Here is a 26,805-nt window from a genome sequence, read left to right on the forward strand (position 1 = left end):
GAAGGCTCATGGCACCAGGATCCCAACACGGACTCTGACTGAAATGGAAGGAAAGGGAAAAAAAAAAAAAAGAGAGAGAGAGAAAGGAGGAACTACCAAGGTCAAAGAAAAGGAAATGCCAAGGCTTGTTTTTCTTACTTTTGTGCCATTGGTGTAAGAATCTGTTTCATTTCCTCCATGATAGTTTCTTGCTTCTCAGGGTGAGCCTCCAACACTTCAGCCAACGTTGGGTGAACTGCAGACTTAAGACACAGAAACATGCACATAACTGGGCTTATTAAAATAAGAAACTACTAGACATTCCACACCAAGTGCTCCACGGCCATAAAAAGGTGCCACTGCTATTCCCACTCCTCCCACCCCACCAAAGAAAATATAGGATGAGACATCAGACAGGTAAGAACTAATTTTCCTTTCCTGTACGTACCCGGATCAGTCCAGACAGTGGGATGTACCAAAGCTTCCCTAAAGTGGGTGGGACAGAGACAGTCCCACTCGAAGCACTTGCCGCCCAAAGGAACCGAACACCGGGGCGTGGACATCCAGACGGTAGTGCCGAGCAAAACTGTGCAGAGACGTCCAAGTGGCAGCCCTGCAAATCTCCTGCGGGGAGACAGATTGACTCTCCTCCCACGAAGTAGCCTGAGAACGCAGAGAATGGGCTTTCAGACCCTCAGGAAGTGGACGACCTTGACAAAGATATGCTGAGGAAATGGCTTCTTTCAACCACCACGCAATCGTGGTCTTAGAAGCCTGTTTACCCCGGTTGGGACCACTCCAAAGGACGAAGAGATGGTCCGATATGCGGAAGTCATTGGTGACTTGAAGATAACGAAGCAAGACTCGCTTGACATCCAGCCGATGGAGGTCACCCCCAGCCGTACCAGCAATCTCCTCCGGAGAGAACGCGGGGAGTTCTACCGACTGGTTGACGTGAAAGGCGGAGACAACCTTAAGGCAAGAAGGAAGGAACCGTCCTGAGAGAGACCCCGGAATCAGAAAAACGCAAGAAGGGCTCCCGACAGGACAGCGCCTGAAGCTCGGAAATACGACGAGCAGAGGAAATAGAAACTAGAAAGACAGTCTTAAGAGTAAGATCCTTGAGCGTAGTGTGGCGAAGAGGCTCAAAGGGAGTCGCACAGAGAGCACGAAGGACCAGGTTGAGACTCCAAGATGGACACGTGGCCCGAAAGGGGGGGGGGGGGGCGGAGGTGTCTAACGCCCCTCAGGAAATGAATCACGTCCGGGTGAGCAGCTAAGGCATGACCATCCACCCGACCCAGGAGAGAGCAGAGTGCAGAGACTTGAATGCGTAAGGAACTGAAGGAGACACCCTTAGAGAGACCCTTCTGAAGAAAAGAAAGAACCAAAGGGATCGAGGCGGAGCGCGCCGGGACACCCGCCTCCGTACATGCGGACTCAAAGACCTTCCAGATGCGCACATAGGCCAGAGAAGTCGACTGCTTCCGGGCTCGCAGCAGGGTGGAGATGACCTCCTCCCTATAACCTTTGCGCCTCAAGCGACGCCGTTCAAAAGCCAGGCCGCTAGACAGAAGCGATCGGCCTGGTCGAAAAATACAGGCCCCTGCCGGAGGAGACGAGGGAGATGACTGAGGCGCAGGGGCCTGTCCACCGCTAGATTGATGAGATCTGCGAACCACGGCCTTCGCAGCCATTCAAAATGTGTGTGATTCAAGCCCTTAAAAGGACAAGCAGCAAGAGCTAGGTCATTACCTTGTACACAAGGAAGGCGTTTCCGTAGAGCTCCTCCGTTAGCATGTTCCTCTGCTCCAGGATGGCCTTGTCATTGTATGCATACTCCACCACATGCGAGGCCTCGGCATGACGCAGCAGTTTTCTCACCTGTCCTCTGAAGCTTTTTATTATTTCTGCCACTTGCTGCTTAGTCCTGAACCAGACACACAAAGAGAAAAAAAAAAAAAAGAGGATGCAGGATGAAATAAAAAAAACAAAAATAAAATAGCTTTTTTTCCATTCTTCAGACAGACCGGATAGCAAAGTTTGCTGGAGGCATATTCAACAGTATAGCCATATTATTGAATATAGCCTGCTATCTTAATTAGTTAGCTGGATAACTTGAGGACAGCTCTTTGACTCGACTAGACTTAGCCGGCTAAGTATTCAGAGTTAGCCGGATGAAAGTTAGCTGATTAACTCAATTCCTCCTGGTTACGCCCCTGGACCGCCCCTAACTTTACCAGCTAAATTCTAGCCTCCTAACTTATTAGCCGGCTAGAATTTAGATGTATAAAGGTTGAATATAGCTGAGTAAGTAATTTGGATGGTTAACTATTACATTATCCGTCTAAATGGCTTTTGAAAACGGACCTCTAAATGTATAAATTATTCACAAAAATGTGTCTGACTTTTTGAAAAAAAAACTTTGTTTTTATGTGAGTTTAGAGAACAATTTTTAAAATAAAAATTAACTTAACCCTCCTTAGCTTATTTAATCTTGCATCTTTCCCCTGATATTCATGCTTCATGAACCTCTGCAGCAAACCCACCATTATATCAGTAGCAGATTCAGAGACAGTTGCAAGCACTGGCAGGCTTTAGTAACTTATTCTGAAACTTATGAACATTTTCATACCTTGATGATCTTCCCAAGAACTAGAAAGTATGAAAAGAGTGGATATCAAGGAAAATTGGTTCTTACCTGGGTTCATTCCCCCCTGCCAGCAAATGAAGATAGAGAAGATAGAGAAAGAGCAAAAAACTTTGAACAAGTAAACTGATTCCAACAAAACCGAATGCATCAGAGAACAATCTTTCAGCTGAGCGGATGATTCTCCCCCCAATTCTCCCCCTTCCCTAATTGGGTGGATTCTGGAATGATCCGTGGTACTACAGGAACGAAAATTAGCAGGTAAGAGCCAATTTTCCTTTCCCTGTATGTACCCGGATCAGTCCAGACTCCTGGGATATACCAAAGCCCTTATCCAGGGTGGGACCCTGGAGAGTCCCACTCGCAAAACACTCGCCAAAAGAAAGGGATCCCATATCTAGATGATAGTGCCTTGCAAAAGGTATGCAACGATTTCCAAGTCGCCACCGTGCAAATTTCCTGTGGAGAAACAAGTTGTGCTTCCACCCATGAGGTCACTTGCGAACACATAGAATGAGCCGGAACCAGACAACCCCGCGTCATGAACGTAGAACGCAATCGCCTCCTTCAACCAATGCGCAATAGAGGCTTTAGAAGCCTTGGAACCTTTGTTTACACCACTCCACAGCACAAAGAGATGATCGGACCTCCTAAACTCATTCATAACCTCGAGGTAACGGAAAAAAGCTCTCCACACATCCAAACGTCTGAGCTCCCTCGCCTGAGGATCGGATACTGCTAAGGCAGGAAAAGCCGGAAATTCTACAGACTGATCGACATGAAACGCTGAGACTACCTTTGGTAAAAAATGAAGGTACAATCCATAAAGAAACTCCCGCATCAGAAATCTGAAGGAAAGGATCACGGCAAGACAGTCTGCAATTCAGAAAGCTTCCTAGCCGAACAGATGGCACAAAAAAAAAACACCTTAAAGAGTCAAATCCTTCAACGCTGACCTCCAGAGCGGTTCAAAAGGAGCTTCACACCAACCACTAAGCACGAGATTAAGACTCCAAAATGGGCAGGACCTCCGAACCGGAGGCCGCAGATTCATTGCCCCCCCCCCCCCCTTAAGAAACCTAATGACATCCGGATGAGCCAAAATAGGGGAACCAGCAATTTTGCCACAAAGAGAGCCCAGCGCCGCTACCTGCACTTTAAGCGAATTGAGAGACAAGCCCTCGGTGAAGCCATCTTGCAAGAAAGATAAGAATGTCAGGGATTAAAGCCTTGCGTGGACGCACGCCCTTAGCGGAGCACCAGGACTCAAAAACCTTCCATACTCTAATGTAAGATAGGGTTAGTAGACTTCTTTCTAGACTGTAACATAGTGATGACAGATTCTGGATAACCTTTCCGCCTCAAACGCCTCCTCTCAAAAGCCATGCCACTAGAGAAAGGTGAGCAGCCTGATCTAAAAATATGAGCCCCTGATGAAGGAGACGCGTCAGGTGGCCAAAGTGAAGTGGCCCGTCCACCGCCAGGTTGACTAGATCCGCGAACCACGGACACAGAGGCCACTCCGGGGCTACCAGAATCACTTCGCTGCAGTGCTTCTCTATTCGACGCAGAAAAACAAAGTAGAACCCCCCGAGGCCACAGCAAAACTAGAAAGTCGACCCCCTTCGGTCCCATGCTGCCTTCTGTGACTGAAAGATCAAAACGCCTTGGTATTCTGACTAGTCGCCATTAAGTCTACATGAGAAGATCCCCAATGATTCTGAATCAGCTGCATTGCGGTTTCCGATAAATCCCACTCGCCCGGATCTAAGCATGTCCGACTCAAAAAGTCCACTTGAACATTTTCGATTCCAGCTATGTGGAATATCGCTATTTGCTCTAGCTTTTGATCCACCTAGAGAACTAACTCCTGCACTTCCCGAGTTACTGCCCAGCTCTTGATTCCGCCCTGTCGATTGATATAAGCCACTGTTGTCGCATTGCCGACAAAACTCATATTGCTTGATCCAGTAGCAGTGGCAGAAACTCCCGCAAGGCTAAGCAGGCCACCCTGGTCTCTAGCCAATTGATAGATCATGCAGACTCTCTCTTGGACCAGGATCCCTGAACCGAATGATACTAACAAACTGCTCCCCATCCAGAGAGAATGGCATTGGTAGTGACCACCACCCAATCCAGAACTTAGAAGTCCACTCCTCGAACAAGATTGGTAGGCTGAAGCTACCACGAGACACTCTCCTTCGCGAAGCCCTCGAGAGGTAATAGCAGATGATACTCTTCCAACACCGGCTTCCACCAAGCTAACAACGCCATCTGCAGAGACTCATATGGGAAAACACCCACGGAACCAAGTCCAGTGTGGAGGCCATTGAGCCGAGAACCAGCAAATAGTCCCAGACTTTGGGTACGCGCAACTGTAAAAGCTGCCGGATCTGCACCTGAACTTTCAGGACCCGGTCTTGAGAGAGGTACACCCTGTCCACCAGAGTGTTAAGAAGAACATAAGAAAATGCCATACTGGGTCAGACCAAGGGTCCATCAAGCCCAGCATCCTGTTTCCAACAGTGGCCAATCCAGGCCATAAGAGCCTGGCAAGTATCCAAAAACTAAGTCTATTCCATATAACCATTGCTAATGGCAGTGGCTATTCTCTAAGTGAACTTAATAGCAGGTAATGGACTTCTCCTCCAAGAACTTATCAAATCCTTTTTTAAACACAGCTATACTAACTGCACTAACCACATTCTCCGGCAACAAATTCCAGAGTTTAATTGTGCGTTGAGTAAAAAAGAACTTTCTCCGATTAGTTTTAAATGTGCCCCATGCTAACTTCATGGAGTGCCCCCTAGTCTTTCTACTATCCGAAAGAGTAAATAACAGATTCACATCTACCCGTTCTAGACCTCTCCTTTACGAACCGCCTCTATGACTGATCTCAGGGTCTCCATCCTGAAGCACGGCACCTTCAGTGCTGTATTGACCTTTTTCAAATCGAGTATCGGCCGAAAAGTGCCTTCCTTCTTGGGGGTCAAGGAAATAAATGGAATATTTCTCCAGGCAGAGCTCCGCCCAGGGAACCGGAACCACAGCCCCTAGCCAATGTAGGCGATCTAGAGTCACTTAAACCAGACTTCTTGTCTGGGGCGCCACAGGAGGAAATTAGGAAAATTTCGCACATGGGCCGAGCAAATTCTATAGCGTAGCCATTTCTTACCACGCTGTGGTCCTGAGTGATTTTGGTCCACTCGTCGTAAAACTGCTGCAACCGACCACCTATAGTAGGAATGACGAGTGGACCAGCCTCGCCTCATTGTGAGGACTTGGCTCCCACTGAAGATCCCCTGGCAGCGCCCCTGAAAGACCTTTGGGCACCACGAAAGGACTGCCCCTGAGAAAAAAAATTGCCTTTTGAGGCCCTGAAGCCACATGCTACGGCCGCATCCTCCTGTCGGACTGAAAATGAGATTTTGCCTGAAAAAACCTCTTAACCTTAGGCTTAGCCTCGGGCAACATGAGGGCCTTATTGTCCCCAAGCGACTGCATCAGCTGCTTGAGGTCCTTCCCAAACAAGAGTTGACCTTAAAAGGCAATGAAGCCAAGTGCGCTTCGGAGGAAACATCCGCTGCCCAATTGCAGAGCCAGAGCAACCTTCTGGCAGCCATGACCGAAGCCATAACCCTCGATGAGGTACGCACCAAATCAAAGAGAGCATCCGCCCCATAAGCCACCGCTGCTTCCACTCTCTCGGCCATGTCCGCGTCTTCACTTGATTGCGGTAAGTTTTCCTGGAGCTGTTGCACCCAGCAAAGACAAGCAAGCTGCAAAACACTGGAACAAAAACAGCCACACGCAAGCCCAGAGCCATCACTTCAAAAATCCATTTGAGGTGTTATCTCCATCTTATGATCCTGCACATCCTTCAACACGGCTGAACCAATCACAGGAATCGTGGTTCTCTTAGTAACCGTTGAAACCACCAAGTCTACCTTAGGGAAAGAAAAAACCCCTCCAAATCCTGCTCGGGTAAGGGATAGAGCTTTCCCATGGACATGCCAACCTTTAAGCCAGAATCAGGAATCCCTCACTTCGCTTCCACCAGCTTCCTAACAGACTTGTGGTACGGAAAAGAAGTCAGGGGAGCCCGCATGCCATACAGGACCAGGTCTGCTCCCTCCAAATCCTGGTCCTCTTGGGACATTTTCACCCCAAGGACCTGAAAGCCAAGGGGAGCAAACATCTAGCTCTTCCCTTTTAAAAAGGTGCACCACTTTAGGGTCCTCTGCCTCATGGATCGAAAACACTGGATCATGCCCTTGACCTGCAACCCCGGCTGCCGGATGAACCGGACCCACCGGTGCTCCTTGGTCAAGCTCATCCCCCGCACCCCCAGAGGACATGCTGGGCTCATCTCCTGCAGAAGAGTCACCAAAAAGGGAACTCTCCTACTGGGTATAGTGCCCCGACTGGAACCCCCTGTAGCCCCCCCGTTGAGCTGAACTGGAAGTGGTTGTGAATGGCTAGTCCCCGAAGCTGCCTGTTGCCTGGCCAAATATGCATCATGGAGCAAGAGAATAAAGTCCGTAGAAACGGCCTCCCTGCACCAACCCCTGCAGGGCCTGGCTGAAAAACCGGCAGCAACGGGCTTTCCTCCCCCTCCAGCCCTCCCTGACCGTTCCCCACCTCAGAACGGACCGAGACAAATACAGGGGGACCATGCCCCCCCTAAACAACACGGGGAACTGCTGCCAAGAAATCCAAAATGGCCATCGTTCCCGCATCGGCCGGGTGAGGGATCACAGCCGCACTAGAGACCTTGTTCGCAGCCGGCACGAAACCGCCCGAAACACACCGCTGCTTAGCTGGTGGGGGGCCGGAGGAGCCCTCCCCACCGTCCACACATCCCAAGCACAGCCCCGACCTGTTTAGGCACAAGAAAACCAAGCCGCACGAGCAGCATGCCCTGCCGTGAGCCATTCAAAGAGGGGAAGCCACCCAAGGGAGAAAAAGCCCTAACTAACCCCAACCTAAGAAGAGGAAGCTGTGCTCCAGTGCAAACAGCTTTGTCTTTTTTTTTTTTTACCTTTATCCCAGAGACAAACTGCCCTTAAAAAAAAACAAAAAACAGGCTAAATCTCAAACAGGGAACCAAAAAAAAATCTAATAGATCCTGCAGCTGCCTCGTGAAGGGGAGGGATCTGGACAACCAGATTTACACCACACGAATGCACAGACTGAGCACACAAAAGGGCACCAACCCCCGGCTCGGCCGCTTCAACTGGACAGGGCAGAACCCACTAGGATTCTCAAAAAACAAAAGAAACCCCTGGGAGGAAGGCTCGAAAGGAAAAAATTGCTGAAAAAAAGGAAAACTGCAGAACTGCAGGATTCACACCCTCTGCCATCTGCTGGAGACAGAGAAATATTGAGGAACTGCAGGGGGCACTGGGGTTTATGATGCAGTGTCAGCGAAGCTTTTCTCTGTCTCCATCTGCTGGCAGGGGGGAATAAACCCAGGAGTCTGGACTGATCCAGGTACGTACAGGGAACAGTTTGCATACCTGCACAGTCCGAGATCGAGACACTAGGTTCTCTTGCTGTTTTCTCCCCCTCCAGTTTTTACATTTAGTTCTCCCTCCCCATGTCGTCATGGGCTGCAGGCTAAAGGGGAAGTCTCGTCCAGGACTAAACCACTCTGTGCCACTCTAGAATTAGCAAAGGTTGCTGCAACAGTAGCAGCAGCTATTCCTTCTCCCTCTAGTCCTTTCCCAGGAGCTGGAGTACAACTCTTCTGCTTACGCTGAATGTGAGATCTGAAACAGAATTTCCTGTACCGCAGTACACAGCCAAGCCAGGATGCTGGCCTGATGCTAGTTTATGAGCAAATTACTCCATAGCAGACTTTAAAACTTGTCCCAGACATACCACCCATAGAAAGAAATTCTCTCTGTTTTTCCATTTCTGATCTCAGTTCTCCCCCCTGCCTCTTATTGGTCCCATACTGCGACTGCATCAGCCAAGTAAACATTTAGGGATTTTCTTGTTGCCTCTCTTGGCATCATTCTTCTTCAATATACTACTTTCTTATGGTGTGGGAGAGGGGAAAAGAACATACATTCTTTAATAAAGTATTGCTGGAGAGGTGATGTGGGCTGAAAGAAACACTTGATACTGACAAGCTAGCTAAAAGAGAGAAAAGTCATTTATTGAGATATCCCAGGAGGAGAGTGCAAGTACCAGCAAAGAAAATTCAGGAGCTGTCTCAAAGAAATGTTAGTGATACACTAGGTTAAACAAGTCACCACATCTAATTTGCACACCAATGAGTTAGCTACTTAGTTAACACAACATTTTTCTAATTGGTTGGCATTATAATTTTCTCTCATATTTGCTAAGAAGATTGGACACTTGTACGTCATGTGGAAGTCAATATTCAAAAGCCATTTAGATGGATAACTGAAAAGATAACAGTCTAAATGGCTAACTGGCAATATTAAATGCCTTATGCGGCTAAATTCTAGATGCATAAGTCGGGGGCAAGCAGGAGATGTTTTGGGTAGGAGCATAATTAACTGCATAACTTACAGGGCTAAGTCTTCAGGTACCACAGGGCTATCCTAAAGTTAGCTGGATATACTTATCCGGCTAACTATAAGATAGCTGGGTATATTCAGCTGTGCCACTGAATATCCCTGTTAAGTTAGCCGGATAGCTATATCCGGCTAACTGACTACATGCTCTGCAGCTAATTGAGTCAAGAAGGCAGAAACAAAACTCAATGCTGACCTTTAACATACTAAAAAGTTTATTGAAGTCAAAAAGTATTTCAGCAGCCTTGGCTATTCCTACAAGTCTGATCAGTGCACTCTCATTTCGTAAATTATCTTTATTTCTTCAATGCCACCAAACTAGTTTGGCGTAATAGAAAAACCTTCTCAAAGCACACTTACAGAGGTCGTGAAGCTTACCTAATGTGAAAGTTCCTGCCAAAGTTGAATACAAAGTTTCTTTTAACATTCCTAGATTGCCTTCCCATCCCTTTCATTACTTTTTTGAACAGTGTTAGGTTTTTGTCACTTGTGTATGGATCATGACAAATTCAACAGACAAAATCCAAATCTGTTGTACTTACCCATACATTAGAAATTTCTTCACAATATTTCTGGCATATTTAGATTTGCTCAACTCAATCAAATGTTCTAAAGGAAAAAAATATATAAAACAAGAGAGATTACTGTACTGTACACATACCACACTCAGAAAACAGATCACAGGGCCTCATGTCAGTCATTGGTAGATTCACATCAGTACACAGGCTGTTCATAAGGTAAATGGTCAGCCATAAATGGATTGAGTGCAAAAACAGACGAGCTGTTCATATAAATGTAGAGAATCCCATGGATTCCTACTAAGATATTAGAAGGAGGAGAGAAGTAGTACATGGTTGAGTTTAACCCCCGCCCCCCCCATGTGGGAGATTACAATGGCAGAGACCCAGAATATAAAGCCCAGGACCACCATTTTAGGGTGTGGATTTTTAGTTAGCCCTTTCAGGGCTCTTTGCCTGCTCCTGTTATGTTTCTAGAGAAAGGACCCTAGGGCTTATAGGGATGAAGCCTGTGAATGAACTAGAGGAAAGGTGCCTGTTTTATCTCTTTGAGAGAAATGAATTCTGCCCTCTTGAGTTAGGGTGAAGGAGGTTGTTCCATATTTCTTTCCTGCCTTTTTGGGTTTTCCTAGTTACAAGAATTGTTTTGTCACCTGCCCAAGTCCCCTTGGATCCAGAAAATACCATCTGAAGGAGTTAGAGTCTCTCATCCAGAGAGGTCCAGTGGACTACTGAAGCCTTTTCAGGAATGAATCTACATTCATTACTTGGGAGGAGGAGGAATACAGAGGAGCCTAGAGGCATCCATCCAGTTTTAACCACAACTAAATCATCAGGATGTCGAAGAAAGGAGTACAGAGGCACCCTTCAGGTATCAACAGGGAAGGAAAAAGGAGAAACAGTAAGAAAAGAAAATTATTCCTTACCTGCAAATTTTCGTTCCTGTAGTACCAAGGATCAGTCCAGACAGTGGGTTATCTCCCCCTTCCAGCAGATGGAGTCAAATAGAACTTTGAAGGATGCTTCCTTATAAGGTAGTGCACCCTATACTAATCCTCAGTATGGAATATATCAAAGCAAAGAGGAAAATCAGGATGGATCAAGAACAATAGAATTAAGTAACAAATAACAGTGTGCAAAGGGCACAAAACAGTGTCAAACAACAAACTTGCAGAATGAACAATTAATCAGCCAAAGGAAAAAAGACACTGAACAACAATTTGAGCAGAGAGGCAATCCCAAACCCAATAAACAGACAGGGAGGGCGTCTGGACTGATCCTTGGTACTACAGGAACGAAAATTAGCAGGTAAGGAATACATTTTCTTTTCTCTGTACATACCAGGATCAGTCCAGACAGTGGGATTACCAAAGCTTCCCTACGTAGTATGGGCCCCGGAAAGCCCTGCTCGAATGACCCTAGAGTCAAAGGAGTCAAAAGTAGGCGACTGTATGTGTAGACGATAATGACTAGCAAAGGTATGTAACGATTTCCAAGTTGCTGCTCGACAAATCTCCTGGAACGAGAACGATTGCATCTCCGCCCAGGAAGCAGCCTGAGTTCGAAGAGAATGGGCCTTGACACCCGCCGGAGGTTGTCGACCCGCTCCAATGTAGGCCACCGAAATCGCCCCCTTCAGCCAGCAAGCAATGGTAGTTTGATGCCTTGGCCCCCTTCTTTGGACTATGCCAGAGAACAAAATATGGTCCGACAAGCGAAAATCATTAGTGACTTCCAGATAGTGAATGAGGATACGCTTGACATCTAGCTTGCATAGTTCCGCCGATGTGTCCGCTGAGAAGGACGGAAGCTCTACCGTCTGATTCAAGTAGAACTCGGAAACCACCTTGGGCAGAAAAACAGGCACAGTGCGCAAGGAAACTCCCGAATCCGTAAAACGAAGTGCCTCAAAGTTTTGTTCTCTGCCTCCATCTGCTGGTAAGGATGCATAAACCCACTTGCCTGGACTGATCTGGGTTGGAAAAGACTAATGGATAATTTCCTTTTCTCTAGTCAAGGCAAATTAATCCACTAAGTAGTGAGTTATGCATCCCTACCAGCAGATGGAAATGGAGCAAAGCCGACGTCATGGTATATATATTCCCCAGCACTGACATAAGCCCGCCAGTATTCTCTGCAAAAGCCAACTGTGGACAAACTAACACTTGATTATAACTTAATAGACAACTACTCAGCAACAGGAAACACTGAGCTCAGCCAAAAAGAGTGTAACATCACTAATCTAGGGACTAAAACTGACACTTATCCCCAGACCCACAGCCATTCACGAGGACCATAGAACCACAAACCAGCAGCCAAGGGCGGGAAGGTGGATTAACCTGTCTTCACTAGAGAAAAGAAAATTATCAGGTAAGTAATAATTTCTCATTTCTCAGTATTCATACAAGTTAATCTATGACCAGTGGGATGTACCAAAGTTACTCCCAAACAGAGGCTGCATCCTCCCAAGCCTGCATATCCAGGCGGTAATAGCTGGGAATAATGTGTAAGGAGGAGCACATCGCAGCTCGGCAAATCACAAATGGCAGACAATCGAAGCTCTGCCCATGACCCTACCTGAGCTCTAGTGGAATGAGGTTTAACCTTTTTAGGCAACGGCTACTCAGCATCCACATACGTGGCTGTCATAACCTCCTTAACCTGATGAGTTAATGTAGCCCGCGACACCGATTCACCCTGTTTACCTCCACCATGGAGAACAAATAGGCGGTAAGTCTGAGAGGTTTTAATAACCTCCAATACCACATCAGATGCCTAGACTTCCAAGGTCTGCAACAGAAGATATTCATCCACATCTCTCTCCATGTCCAGTACTGGCAGGGAAATTGATTGGTTCAAATGAAAATCCGAAGCCACTTCCAGCACAAAAGAATGGAACAGTCTGAAGCTGGACCCCCCCCCCCCCCCCGGAGTCACCCACAGGAATGGTTTCCGGCAAGAAAGAGACCACAGCTTGGATCCAACAATTCACCTTGAGAAACACCATCTTCAAAAATTTAACTTCAAGGAGAGGCTACGTAGTGGCCAAAAACTGGAATTTACCAAAATTCTAGAACCAGATTAAGAGTCCATGAGGGTAACGGCAACTGCAAGGGAGCACGAAGATGCCTAATCCCCTACAAAACTGGGCCACATCTAGATGGGCCGACAAGGGTCCACCAGTCACCTGATCTTTGAAAACAGGCAAGTGCTGCCACCTGCACCTTCAAGAATTTAAGGGCCAAGCTCTTAAGTGACATATCCTGTAAGAATTCCAAAATGAACAGGATCTTGAACCGAACAAAGAAGCATGCCTCATTCCTCACACCAAGCACCAAACACTCTCCAAACACGAACGTAAGCCAAAGAGGGGAGAACTTTTGTGTTCGAAGCAAGGTAGAAGTCACAGCAGTGGAATATCCACACTTCAACAACCAAGCCCTTTCAAGGACCATACCAAAAGACAAAATCGAGACAGATCTATACGAAGAATAGGTCCCTGCCATAGCAGGTCTTTGTGGACCAATAACTGGGAAGGAGAGCTCGCCAGGAGCCTCTGCAGACCTGGAGCCACGAGAAGCACCAGCCCCATGTATCCATCAGTCTTCCAATCACTCTGCCCAATGTGAGCCAGGGAAAAAGCCTCCCAAAGCTTGTCTTCCAGCCACTCCCTTTGAGAGCATCGATATCCAAGGACTTCAGATCTCCCCTGCGATTGAAAAAAGGGAAGGAACCTTCATACTATGCGATGTCACCAGCAAATCTATAAATGGTAGGCCCCAGTGGTCCACTATGAGCTAGAACACTTAGTACAACAATTCCCATTCTCCTTGATCCAGACTGTCTGCTGAAAAACATTGACTTTTACATTATCTTTTCCTGCAGTGAGGGAGATGGAGCTTTCCTGAAGATGTACTTCCGCCCATTCCAAAAGCTGGGCTATCTCCTGAGACACTTGTTGGCTCTTGGTGCCTTCCTGGCGATTGATGTAAGCCACTGTCGTCGTAGTGTCTGACATAACTCTGAGTGCTTGACCCTGCCAGCAGTCAATGAATCGCAAGCATGCCAACCAAACGGCACATGCTTCCAGATGTTTGATGCTCCAGAGAGATTCCTCTGCAGTCCATCGCACCTGCGCCATCAACTCCCAACAGTGAGCCTCCCAACCCTGGAGGCTCGCATCTGTTGGGAGAACCAGCAGTCTGGCGTTCGTAGGGAAATGTTCTTCCTTAGATGACCCGCTTTCAACCACTGCTGCATTTGGATGCTAATCTTCACCAGTAACTGAAGCCTATTGAGAAATCATGAGACTGTGGACTCCATTGTGCAAGCAGAGCACGCTGAAGAGGACACATATGCACCCTTGCCCATGGAACCACTTCTAGGGTGGCTACCATCAAGCAAACACCTGCAGGGAAGACCATACCACAGGGCGAATTGCTTCTGTCAAGAGCCACACCTGCACTATCCATTTCTAATGTGGGCTTCCAGCAGGAACACCCTGCCTTGCTTCATGTTGATAAGTGTGCCTGAGCCTGAAAACCAACATTGAGAAGGTGACCGACCCAGAATCCTTTGCTATCTTAGCCTATGTGACCTCAAAGTGACTTGCTGAGCCTGACCTGCAGCAATTCCCAGGACACCTGGACAGGCAGTCCAAGCCGGCACCATACTGTGATGCCTAAGTATAGGGTCACACAAAGCATAAGGCAATGGTTGGAAACTTCAGGCTATACAGTCACAATGGAGGCACTCTTTCTAAGGGGTATCTATAAACACAGCCTCAGATGTGTTAACTGCCCTGACCAGCAAGGTTCTAACAGAACAAAGGACTATCTAAAGAGTGATGGTAAATGGGCCCCACCTTGGAGAAATACTCAGGGTTAGCTTAGGGATGATCTTATCATGCTGGTGACATGACAACCAATGTAAATTATTCTCTGGATATTCATGCCCTTCTAGAATTTTCTAACCTAGTCCTATATTGTATTTTACCTATTAAAAAAGGATCAGTTCATATACACGATGAGATGCTGTCAGTTTGTCAGAGAAATGGCATCAGCATCTCCCAAGAATACTTATCTTGTTCAATAAAAATTATACTTTCTGCAATATATAAGTGTTCTTGTATCCCTGGATATATAAGCGTCAAAGAATGGCATGGCACTTAATGTTGAAATGAACACAGAGACACTCCAGCGTCTGAGACGGCTGTAACTTGCTCTTGGCCAAGTTTACCACCCAACCTAGTTACTGCAGCAAGGAAACCACCTTGCGCAAGGCCTGAAGACTCTCTCTATGCTCTTAGCCCAAATTATCCAAACATCTAGGTATGGGAGCCAGAATGCCATCCTGTTTTGACACTGCCGCTACCACCACCAGGACCTTGGAGAAGGCCCTGGGCCAAACTAAAAAGGTAGCACTTGAAACTGAATGTTGCTCCAAAACTGCTAACCGCAGAATCTGTTGATGCTCCAGCCAAATGGGTACTCGTAGAAACACCTCTGACAAATCAGAGATGTTAGAAACTCATGGCTGTACTGCCATTATCACTGAGCGTAAGGTTTCCATGCATAAACAAGCCACTCGCAATGACTATTGACTCCCTTTAGAACCAGGATAGGGCTAAAGGAACCCTTCTTCTTGGGTACAATGAAATAAATGGAATAATGGCCTACATTTTCTTGTGACTTAAGCACTGGAATTACAGCTCACCAGCTCAAAGGCCTAGACAATGTAACCTCCACTGCCAACCTCTTTCCTGGAGAGTTGCAGGGAAACTCCATGAAGTGTCCAGAGGAATGCAGAACTCCAGAGCATGGCCACCCTTTATCACCTCTAGGACCCACTGGTCTGACGTGAACTTGATCCATCCCCAGTAAGGGATATGTCTATCTCCTCTATCTCCAGTTCTAGGAGGTGGCTCTGCACAACTTCATTGAAGGAGTCAGGATGCATTTCCAACCGAGCCTACACTCCTTTTGAGCTGCCTGGGCCGAAGGACTGAGACCTACTTAGAGGTCGAACCCTCTGAGAAGTCATTTCTCTGTAGGGTCAAAAACATCTTAAACCTGCAACATGGCTCCTTGCGCCAACAAAGCACAGTGCCTGCTTTTAATGCTCTGGCAAACAAGGAACCTAGGACTAACCCCACCTACTGGGCATCTACTCCAACTCACTCTCAGAACAAGAGTGATCCTTTAAGGGCAATTTCATAAGATTAGACTCTGAAATTGTAGCAGCCGACCAATTCTCAGCCACAGATGATGTGTGGCTGCTAACACCAGAGCCACATCTCAGGCAGAGGGATGGACCAAGGTGCAGCCCATATCCACCAAAAAGGCAGTTGCCAGTTCCATCACTGCCCTGGAATCAACTTCCTGAGATAGAAGCAAACAAGTGGGTGCCATCAGGGAGCAGCAAGAGGCTAACTGCAATTCATTGCCACTGCCTCAAGGCCTGCATAAGGATAGCCTCAATTCTCCTATCCTATGCATCCTCCAATGCCACTCTCCCTTTGGCAGGAAAGATCATCCGCTTGGAGACTGCACATACCAGGGCATCCACTTTCGGAAATGCAACTGGTCTCTCTTGCTGTCGGATCCAGGAGGTACAGCCCTATCAAGGCTCACTCCCTTTTAAAATTAATCTCCAGAGCACCACATTCAAGGTCAATCAAGATACTGAAATGAGATTCTTCTTTGGCTCAGACATGGAACCCACTTCCAGCATCATCATTGTCTGGGAGATCAGAACCAGCAACATCTAGATGACTCCAAACCCAGAGGGATTTCCCCAACCACCAGGGAGTAAGGATTGTTTTTGTCATCTGAGACAGCAGGATCCCCATCAGCGGAATCTGCAGCATGCCAAGATGTAGTCCAATGCTTACCCATGGCACCAGACTTGCGGGATTCCACCAGACTTGCGGGATTCCACAGCCTGTGATCCTGAACTTACATGTTTGGCCGGCTCTGCTGAACATTATTAGAAGGGACTGCAGCCCTTGAAAAAATTCCATCAAGAAAAAGGACAGAAGGATCCATACCAAAACCAGGGGGCGTCGGAATGGCGCCCAGTGAGAAGTCCTCCCCTGCTGAAACTCCAGTTAGGGGAGCCTCAAACCATGCGAAACTTCTGACAGATCCCACTCTGGTCTCATTCCCGCATCCTGCTGGGAAGGGCCGGGCTCAACCAAATCAGCAGGAGACAACTTTCCCTGAGCCTCCAGGCAGTGCTGACAAGGTTAGAGGGGACACCCTGCTGTGATGCCCAAAATGGCAAGCAGTGCAAATCACAAGGCACTTAGGATTCTTTGTTATCAGCACCATGGATAAGGTGTTCACTAGCAGCATGCTTACAAACAAGTGTATGACAAATGTGCATCCAAACAAGGCAAGCCTTGACAGGATGGCCAATAAAGAGGACGCTCAAAATTAGGATGCTCAAGTATGGGACGTCTGTATGAGACAGGACGTCCCACAAGCACGTACTATCTCATGGATGAAGAGCTTAGATGCTAGGACCCAATAAACTACAGACGCCCAAAATTTGAACACCCAATCTTCGTGGTCCAGACAGACACCCAACCTGGACGCGCAGGCGCAAAACTTCAGTCATGTTTCGCAGCAGATTTGCGCAGGAGGAGGTGCGTAAACACCACAGCAGTCTCACTTTAGGATCAGGGCATCTTGGAGAGGTCTGAGAGCGGGCCTAGCCAAAAGACTACTCGACCCATCAAAACGGCCACGACTTCCCAAACCCCTCACAGAGGCAGAAACGAACTTTGGATCGACGTGCCAAGGCTCGGAGACCAGACCAGAAAAGGGGGAAGAGGAATCTCTAAAATTATCCCTCTCTCTTTTATGTATTTATTTTTTTACATCCCCTTGCCAGAGCTCAGCCCATCCGGGCCAAGTAAGAGTCGGTCTACGGCTGCGGGGGGGAGAGGGCTAATGCCTTCACCTTCGCGATCAGCTTCCTGCACCCGCTAGCCTCTCAGCCGATTCTCTCTTGGCAGTAAGACCAGACCACACCAGAAAATCAGCTACCACCAAAGCACTCAACTGAGGGAGGGACCACAAGGTATCACCTCAGGACAAACTGTGCATGTTTTTTTTTTTTATTAAACAAAGCAATCCCCAGTAGGGAGTTGCATGTCCACCATCTGCTGGAGACGGAGAATACAAATGGGCTGATATCAGTGCAGGGGTATATATATATGCTCCATCTTCATCTGCTGGTAGAGGTGCATATCCCACTGGTCATGGATTAACTTGTCTAAATGCTGAGAAATAATTTTTTGCCCTCCCTTCCCCCAAAAATGTACTAGAAATACTGTCTCTTTTGTATTAAAGGTATCTTTGTAAATGTATAATTTGTTCCCACAATGAGTGTTTTGTATTCTCTCCCTCCAAACAACTCAAATCCCTTATTAATTCCAGGAGCATTTCGTCCTCTTCTCCTGGAAATTAGTAGGTCCATATAGATCCAAAGATATTTTGTTGCCTTCAACACGTTAATCCTGTTCCTTTTAATCTCCCATTTATTACTGCCCTCCTATGCTTGTTGAATTTTCCTTTGGAAAAATGATGTATCATTAGATGTAACTTTTTAATATTATTGTATTTTACTTTGTTCTCTTTTTTTTTTTATAAGTCATTTTTGTTTTCTGAAAGTAAGGTAATATCTTGCTTTAAATTGTTGAAATCAATAAAAAAAAAAATAAAAATATACCATGTCAGAAGCCAAGCTGGCTATTCCGATTCCTTCTTAAACAACAAAGTGCACAACAGTAGTGAAACCCATAAGGAAGCCCAGGCTAGTGTTGTAAGTACATCAAGCAATAGCAAGTTCAATGAACCTTTTAATTCTTCAAACACCTCCTGCCTTTGGCTCTCGCTGCCAAACTGAACGTAGGACTGGATGACACGTGTTGAATCATGAGCAAAGGCAATCTGTTAGAAGTAGAGAAACAAAGAAAGAGAATGATAAACATCACCAGTCTTATTCAAGTTTGCCCATTTTCTCACCTACCACATACTGCACGCCCTAATAGACTCATCCACAAATTCTACATCTGGCTTCATATTTTTGTTGTGGAAAATGTTTTTAGAACACCAGCATTTCCAATTTATGTTCTTCTTCTTCCATCTACAAGTCACTTTGAATTTTTGTACGTGATTAAATAATTAAGTTTGTTGACTCTTTATGTACCAATTCCTAGGTTAAAAAAAACCAAAACAGAACACTTCGGGGTTAATATTCAGTCACTGGCCAAATTGCAGAGTTAGCTGGATAAACTTATCAGGCTAACTTTGGAGGGCAATTCAATGGTGTAGCCACACCACTGAATATAGCCAGCTATCTTAAAAATAGTTGGATAAGTTTATCTGGCTATCCTTACAATTACTCTATGACCAGATATCTGAATTAACCAGATAACTTAGCTCCACCCCGGAATGACCCTACATGATCCGGCTACATTTTAGATGGATATTAAGTTATCTGGCTAAAGTTTAGCTGGATACTTGGAGGAAATATTGAAAAGTCAGCATTTAGCCAGATAACTTTGTGAGTTATATGGCTATCTGCAGCTGAATACTGAACCCTTAATTACTAAACACCAGCACCTCATGGATACTCTCCCAACTCACACTCCACCGAGGAAAAACTGGATTCTTAGTTTTCCCATCATACATCCCCATTCAGTGACAGAACAGTTTAAGTATGTTTTTAAAAAAAATGTGTGCCTTTAAAAACCTTTTCTGCCACTGCTACCCAAGGTAATGTCCATTCCCCCTCCCCCTTTCACATGTAAAATCTGTGCATGGTCACCTGATGTTTACCTACTGCCTGTGTATCTGAATTCTTTTCCCCTGGCTCAATAAAGATGAAAGAATGACAAACATACATAACAAAACAAAACGCCTGTGCACCAGAGATAATTCAGTTAAAAGGGACTAATTTAGTTACTGCAACTAAGAGCCGGGCTCAGTTTCCCGAAGCAAAACCCTGCAAAACTAATTGGAGGACAAGGAATATAAACACAGCTTGGAGCCCCAGACTCTGTCCTGCTAATCTGTTCTCTTAATGAGGTCTGTAATGTGATAGATATTGGTTTTTAGGGCAAATTTAATTCTCTTCTCTATGGATTCAGGGAGAGGAGTGCAGTTCTTTAAATTACGGTAGACCAGGCAAGGTCAATAAGCATGGATTACAGACAGGAAAGGGAGCAGATGTTATTTAACTCTGATCACATGCAAGGCTGAAATGCATCTTGGATTTACTTACACTCTTAATGTTGCCCTGGAGAAGCTTCTGGAGGTCCTTCATCAGTTTTCCTCGTTTTTCTTTGTTGCAGTCTTTTCTATGGAGAAGAGGAGGGATGGGGAGAAGTAAGAAATAAGCATGAGAAGGGAAAAAAAGAGTGGCACTGAGGGGGCTCTGTCAGAGGAGATGAACCCTCGGCGGGCAAGAAAGGGATGGAGAAATCACGCAACAAAGTTGTATAGAGAGGCAAAAAACCCCCCCCCCCAAACATATAGGCCAGAAGATGTGATCAAAGCAACTAGCTGGGTTTCAAAACAGTGTGGACAAATTCTTAGAAGAAATGTCCATAAGCCATAATGAACCAAGAGACTCCAGAGAACCACCACCTGTCACCGGGAATGGGCAGAAAGAAAGAAAGGAAGAAAGGAGACTGGGTCTGCCTTTTGGGACTGATCACTATCAGACAGGGTGCTGGGCTCGATGGACTTTGGTCTGACCCACCATGGCACATCTTATGTTCTCAAACAAAGAAAACTGTTCTGAAAAGTTTTAAGCTCTCAGTCCGTTAACAGTGACGTGCTTCAATCTCCAGTCACAACCTGACGACTTAACTATCATTTTTTCATAAACAGTTAAAAAACTATTTTTCATGCAAGCTTTTTCCTGATGCATTAAGTAAATAAATCATCAAAACCAGTAAAATGCCTCAACTTGAGATGTGACTATGATTTTGTTTGATTTTAAAATGTTATACTTGTTATAAACAGGGAGATTCACTCGAAAGAGGCCCCAAATATTCTGTTGTAACTTCTGTTACGATGAAGCAATCTGAACCAAAAAAATGCGCTACATACTTTGATGTATGTGTAGTCTTTTGCGTTACATGCGATGCTGGAAGTGATCGCCGTTTTCCGCCAGACACATTTCGACGCGGCGCTGCATCTTCCTGAACGTGTCTGTGAACATATCGGGAGGAATAGCAGCAATTTCACGTTGGATGTTTTCCTTCAAATCTTCCACAGTGCGAGGCTTGTTCTGATAGACTTTTCCTTTGAGCATACCCCAAAGGAAGAAGACTGGTGGTGTCAGATTCCGCAGACCGAGGTGGCCAAAGCTCCTTTGAAATTACCCTGTTGCTGAAAAAGGACTCAATTTCTGCTATGCTCTTTGCCGACGTGTGACACATTGCTCCATCTCGCAAACGGAGGTTAAACGTCGCTGCGATGCGGGGGCATCCCAGCTTGTTCGAAGCTCCATATACTGAGGAGCACATTGCACATTGTTTCATTCAGATTGCTTCGTCCTAGTGAGATTTATTACAGAATATTCAGGGCCTCTTTCGAGTGAATCTCCCTGTAGTATTTTATGTTGTACTCTTCTAAGAACTTATTAATAAATTAGTGTAATATAAATGCTCTCGAATACATACAGAATTTGTTTAAAAATAAAAACAATATCTGTGAGGTTGCTGTTATGTAACGTTAAACTGGAAAAGAAAAGGAAAAAAAAAATTACGCAGCAAAGACTGTAAACCATATAGCAAAGAAACAAATACAATGAGCGAGCAACCTTTGCAGAATACCCCACACCGCCTCATTTGTTGTGAGAGACAACATGGGATTCCACAAAGGCCTCCCTTATCAGCACGAAAATTCTAAAGCGAAGCCCTCTCTCACCACCTCCAGGACCCAAAGGTCTGAGGTAATCTTTGCCCACTCCTTGTAAAAGCTGGACAATCTGCCCTCCTATGGCTTCTATGCCGGAGTGGGGAACTCTGGCTTCATTGCACTGACTTTCTGCATCCGATGCCCTGACCAGCTCCATCACTGGCAGACCTGCAGGCTCCACGAAAGGCCTGCTGGTGCCCACTGCCCTGCTTCGCCAAGGCACCAGAAGAGGACGTGCCAGACTGAAACTTGCATGAATCCTGAAGCCGGGCACAAGCTGGAAAAAGCTTCCTACTGGGTCTCTTGTCCTCTGGCAATCTATTCCCCTTCGACTCCCCCAGCACCTTCATCAAAAGATCCAAATCCTCCCCGAACAGGAGCTTCCCCTTAAACGGGAGGATACAGAGCTCGGCCTTGGATGAAAAATCCGCCAACCAATTGAGCAGCCACAGAGGTCTATGGGCTGCCACTGCTGAAACCATGCTCCTAGCTGAAGTACGCACCAAATCATACAGTGCATCTGCCACATAAGTGACCTCGGCCTCCAGGCGGGCCGCCTGCAAGGGACTGCCGTCTCCTGACATTGCACAGTCCAGAGCCTTCTGCACCCAACACAGATAGGCCCCTCTGCATCAAACTGGCACAAACAGCCACAAGCTGAATCTCCAGCTTGCAGTCCTGCACATCCTTCAATGCTGCTGCCCTCGCCATGGGGATGGTCATCTTCTTGGTAATGGCAAACACTGCCGTATCCACTTTCGGTTCCTTCAGAAGGTCCAAAGCCTCTTCCATCAAGCCATCGTTCTGCCCAACTTCAGACCCACATCTGGGAAGTCTCACTCCCGGTTCACCAACTTCTGGATCTTCTTCAGTAAAGGAAAGGCTCTTGTTGGACCTCTCAGCCCATCCAGGACCGGGTTAACACCCTCGCTGTCCGTCTTCTCCTGAGCCACCTTCACACCCAATTCCTCCAGAACCTGGGGAATAAGGGGCCCCAGCTCCTCTCGCTTGAACAAACGCACCACTCTCGGGTCATCCCCTTCAGGTACTAGAAACTCATCTAGATCAGGGTCATCCTTGGAGACATCGGGGTCCACATCTGGGGTCGGCGCCGCATCCGGATCCACCCCGTGCTGATTAAGCAGGTCCCATCCGAATCATCACCATCCCCGGGAGACCCATCCATATCTGCTTGAGGTAACATCAATCACTGCAGGGTATCTCCGTGCACCTCTGAGGCCACCCTGGACTTTTTACCAGCGGGGCACAGTGGCCCCCAATGGCCCGCTTACCCCATGTGCCCTTTCTGGCCAGGAAGGCTTTATGCATAAGAAGCACAAACTCCGGGGGGGGGGATGATGCATGAGAAGCACAAACTCCGGGGAGGGGGGTGGGATGAACCCCTGGATCATCCCCCCCCCCCCCGGTTCCAGGGAGCTGACATCCTAATCCCCCTCCCCATTAAGTGTTCCCTGCCCCACTGGGCTGAAATCTCCTGATCCCCATCTCTTGCGGGATCTTCCGCCACTCAAGGAACAGCCAATCCCCCTAACGCAGTCCCAGCCAATCGGAGGCCTTGTTTCCCTCCAAGGAACACTCCTGTCCCGACCTGCATGCCACACAGAGAAAACGGGCCTCCAGCTGTGCCACCATAAGGCCTCAAGCGCGGCACACCACCATTTTCTGCTTCGGTGTCATTTTGGCTCACACCTGCCGTGTGGCGCACAACCCAGCTAGGCCACACACATGGCGCCGACCAATCGCAACACACAGCTCCAAGCCCTCGCAACCACTGCCACGCTGAAACTGGCTCCCGCTAGCAGGCCCACGGTTGTCTCACCAGTCATTTGCCACCAACCCCCCGAAACCGCGAGGGAAACCATGGAAGCAGCCGTGCTCCCCCACCCCCCCCTTTAAACCTGTGCCTGTTGCCGCACTCACCCGGATCCACGGGCTGTCGATATGCCAGCGAAAACAACGCTCCCTCTTCCCAGCACGGACGGACAGCGCCTGCTGTCCAGTCCCACCACAGTCGGGCCGAAGACAGCCTTCCCTACTGTTCGGGCCGTTCCGAACAGTAGGGAAGTACAGTACGCTCCGGTGGACCGTACCGCATGTTTTTTCGGACGCTAGCTCTACTCGAAAACGCGAGTCCAACCCCCCACCCCCCCCGAAACTAATAGCGCCCGCAACATGCAAATACATGTTGATGGTCCTATTAGTTATTCCCGCGCGATTCACTAAGTAAAATGTGCAGCCAAGCCGCCCATTTTACTTTCAGAAATTAGCGCCTATCCAAAGGTAGGCGTTAATTTCTGCCAGCGCCGAGGAAATGCACAGAAAAGCAGTAAAAACTGCTTTTCTGTGCACCCTCCGACTTAATATCATGGCGATATTAAGTCTGAGGTCCTAAAAGTTTAAAATAATAAAAAAAACAATTTTTAAATTGGGCCACGGCTTGAAAACCGTACGCTCAATTTTGCCAGCGTCCGGTTTCCAAACCCATGGCTGTCAGCGGGTTTGAGAACAGACGCCAGCAAAATTTAGCGGCGGCTGTCAAACTCGCTGACAGCCGCCGCTTCGTCAAAAGAGAGGGGCTAGGGACGCACTAGTGTCCCTAGCGCCTCTTTTTACCGCAGGCCCTAATTTGCATGTTTGTCCCCCGTGAATCGCGCGCACAGGAGAGTGGCCTGTGCACTTGCCCGTTCTCCTGCGACCTTTACTGTATTGGCCTGTGTTATTGTACTCTTCTTTCTTTTTTTTTTTTTTTTTTTAAAGAAAACTTAAATGACTGAAATACTTTCCTAGTAGGACCAGTGGCACCAGAGAGGGGAGCCGCGGGGGTTCGAGGGAGCCAGTCCCCTGACTATTGGACCCTCCAGCACGATACAGCTGAAGCCCAGCCAAGGGTATCCAACCCCCCGGTCGTCCAGCTCCACCTGAGAGATGGCCCACGAAGGTCCCTAACACCTCAGGGAGCTTCCACTGTCCTCTTCTGACCTAACGCCTAACTCTTTATCTATTTCTTTTTTTTTTTAAACTAGACTGCAGGTTTGCACCTCTACCATCTGTTGGATTCAGAGAAATACTGAGGGGACTGCAGGTGGCACTCTCTTGTTATGTAGCAGTGCCTCAAAGTTTTGTTCTCTGACTTCATCTACTGGTAGGGATGCAAAACCCACTTGTCTGGACTGATCTGGGTATCTTCAGTTCAAGAAATCATCCGGGAGAGGATATAGCTTATCCATGGCTCTGCAGACCTTGAGGGAGGTCTCCGGGGAATCCCATTCCCTAGACAACAGCTGAAGGAACGTGGGATGGGAAGGAAAGGCCCTACACGGCAGACGTAGACAAGCCAGAAAGGGGGCCCCCTTTCTTCGCTGGTGGATTAGGCTCAGGCAGGTCCTGAGGGGCCTCAATGTCCAATTCCTGTAGGATATGTGGAATGAGGGGGTCAAGCTCATCCCTCTGGAAGATCCGCAGGACTCTAGGATCATCCCCTTCCAATCGAGCCGTAGTTGAAGGTTCATCCGGATCCGGGTCCTGCTGAAGAACAGACACCCCCCCGCAGAGGGGTGTACCAAACGGACCCTCTGAGCACTTGAGGTGGTCGGAGGTACCCCTGGTCCCGGGACCGCGGACCCTTGGGCACTCCCCACGGTCTGGACATTTCCCAAGACCTCAGTGGAATCAGCCATTCTGGGTACCTTAGGAGGAGGAGGTCCTGCCAAAAATTCCTGGTGCTGGCCCATTCTGGCCAGGTAAGCATTGTGAAGCAGGAGAACAAAATCTGTGGAAAACGGAGGTGGTCCCGATGGAGGAAGAGTGGGAAGATCCCCTGATGGAGGAAAAGGCTCCAGAGGTGGAACGGGTGTCAAAACCGGCGGCTGAGATGAAAAAGGAGCGTCCTGCTCTTCTCCTGTTAGCACCGGAGCAGTCGAGTCTGGAGACAAAATGGCCGCCGTTCCCGCGGTCAGCGGAATCGGGGCCGGCCCCTGAGCGTCGAGGCGCACCAGACGACGAGAACCAGAGCGGCCCAGCAGTTGAGAGGGTCCCTCCCCACCAGGGAGGCAAGCTGTGCAAATCCCCTCGCGGGAGAGCCTCGACCCGGGCTGTCCACAAGCGCAGCACCTGGACGAACGAGGCATGGGGAACCCCGACAGAGCCGCGAGGGAACCAGCTGTTCTTAACATGAGAAAACCTAATGAGAAAACTGTTTTATAAAAAGGGCAGCAAACTAGCATGTTGAGTTTAGTCCTGCTACTCAATCTTTCCAATCACAGAGAGAAGTTCTGTTACCTCCGGACTGCTGACCATCTGAAGATCCGGAGAGGCTGGTTTCTGACACTCTTACCTCCTAACACTTTCCCAGATCTGCTTGGATTTGATAATGACATCATAGTTGCTTTTATCATTAAGTTGCCTAGTCTGTTTCAATTCCTTCTTTTTCTTTTTAAAATCTTCCCACTTGGGTTTCTTGGAGTCAGGCCCTATTTAGACAAAACAAAAACAAGTCAGTTATTCAATGTTCAGCTGAAGAGAATCTGAACTGCAGTAAACATAACCAGGAAATGCTATGAGCCCAACTTTCAAACTTAACCGCGATACGACATTTGCATATTGAAGTGGATGCATGAAGATTATTGCTAGATTTTTGTTTTTTTTTTAATAAACTGTGAGATAGGAGCTGCACAGTTTATAGAATACTGCATATTTCTGCTCTGAAAATATGCATGTATATTTCCAATGCTGGAACACACTTTCTGTACCCATTTTATAAATAACCGAGGTTAATAATCGTGACACTGGGTGAATAAACCCTCAGAATTACATGCGGAGGCAGGAATTTTATAAAGCATGTTCTTAGACTGTTTAAAAAAATCTTCTGTGCATACTTGGAATCACCAGTTTGCAGATAAGTTCACCAGTTCAGCTAGTCTTTCTCCATTTCACAGAGACCATCTAGCACTTCACCCTGAACCTCCCTCCCAGTTCACCCAGACCTCCCACCCGAGAACTGTAGACAACAGACAAGTCTGATTTCACATGCGAGAGTCAATTAGCAAAGTATAAAAGTATTCAATTACATTTGGAAATGCACACGTTTATCTCTCTTACCAAACAGTAACTGCCAAGCATACTTCTAAACCCCTCTCTATAATGCCCCTAGC

At 47.2% G+C, this 26,805-nt stretch overlaps 1 protein-coding gene across 3 annotated transcripts in view; it reads right to left on the reverse strand.

The window, feature by feature from the left end:
• The window catches only part of PUM3 (pumilio RNA binding family member 3), a 139,842-nt gene that overhangs the window by 97,083 nt on the left and 15,954 nt on the right, over nt 1–26,805 (reverse strand). For all 3 annotated transcript variants that reach the window (XM_029613347.1, XM_029613337.1, XM_029613327.1), the window contains 6 exons: nt 25,989–26,124; nt 19,989–20,064; nt 18,559–18,652; nt 9,720–9,786; nt 1,735–1,909; nt 139–242 (listed from right to left, as the gene is read on the reverse strand). In XM_029613347.1, the coding sequence (XP_029469207.1) occupies nt 139–242; nt 1,735–1,909; nt 9,720–9,786; nt 18,559–18,652; nt 19,989–20,064; nt 25,989–26,124 (652 nt within the window). The remainder of the gene's footprint in view (nt 1–138; nt 243–1,734; nt 1,910–9,719; nt 9,787–18,558; nt 18,653–19,988; nt 20,065–25,988; nt 26,125–26,805) is intronic.

The sequence above is a fragment of the Rhinatrema bivittatum genome, chromosome 1 (genome assembly GCF_901001135.1).
Source record: "Rhinatrema bivittatum chromosome 1, aRhiBiv1.1, whole genome shotgun sequence".
NCBI lineage: Eukaryota > Metazoa > Chordata > Amphibia > Gymnophiona > Rhinatrematidae > Rhinatrema > Rhinatrema bivittatum.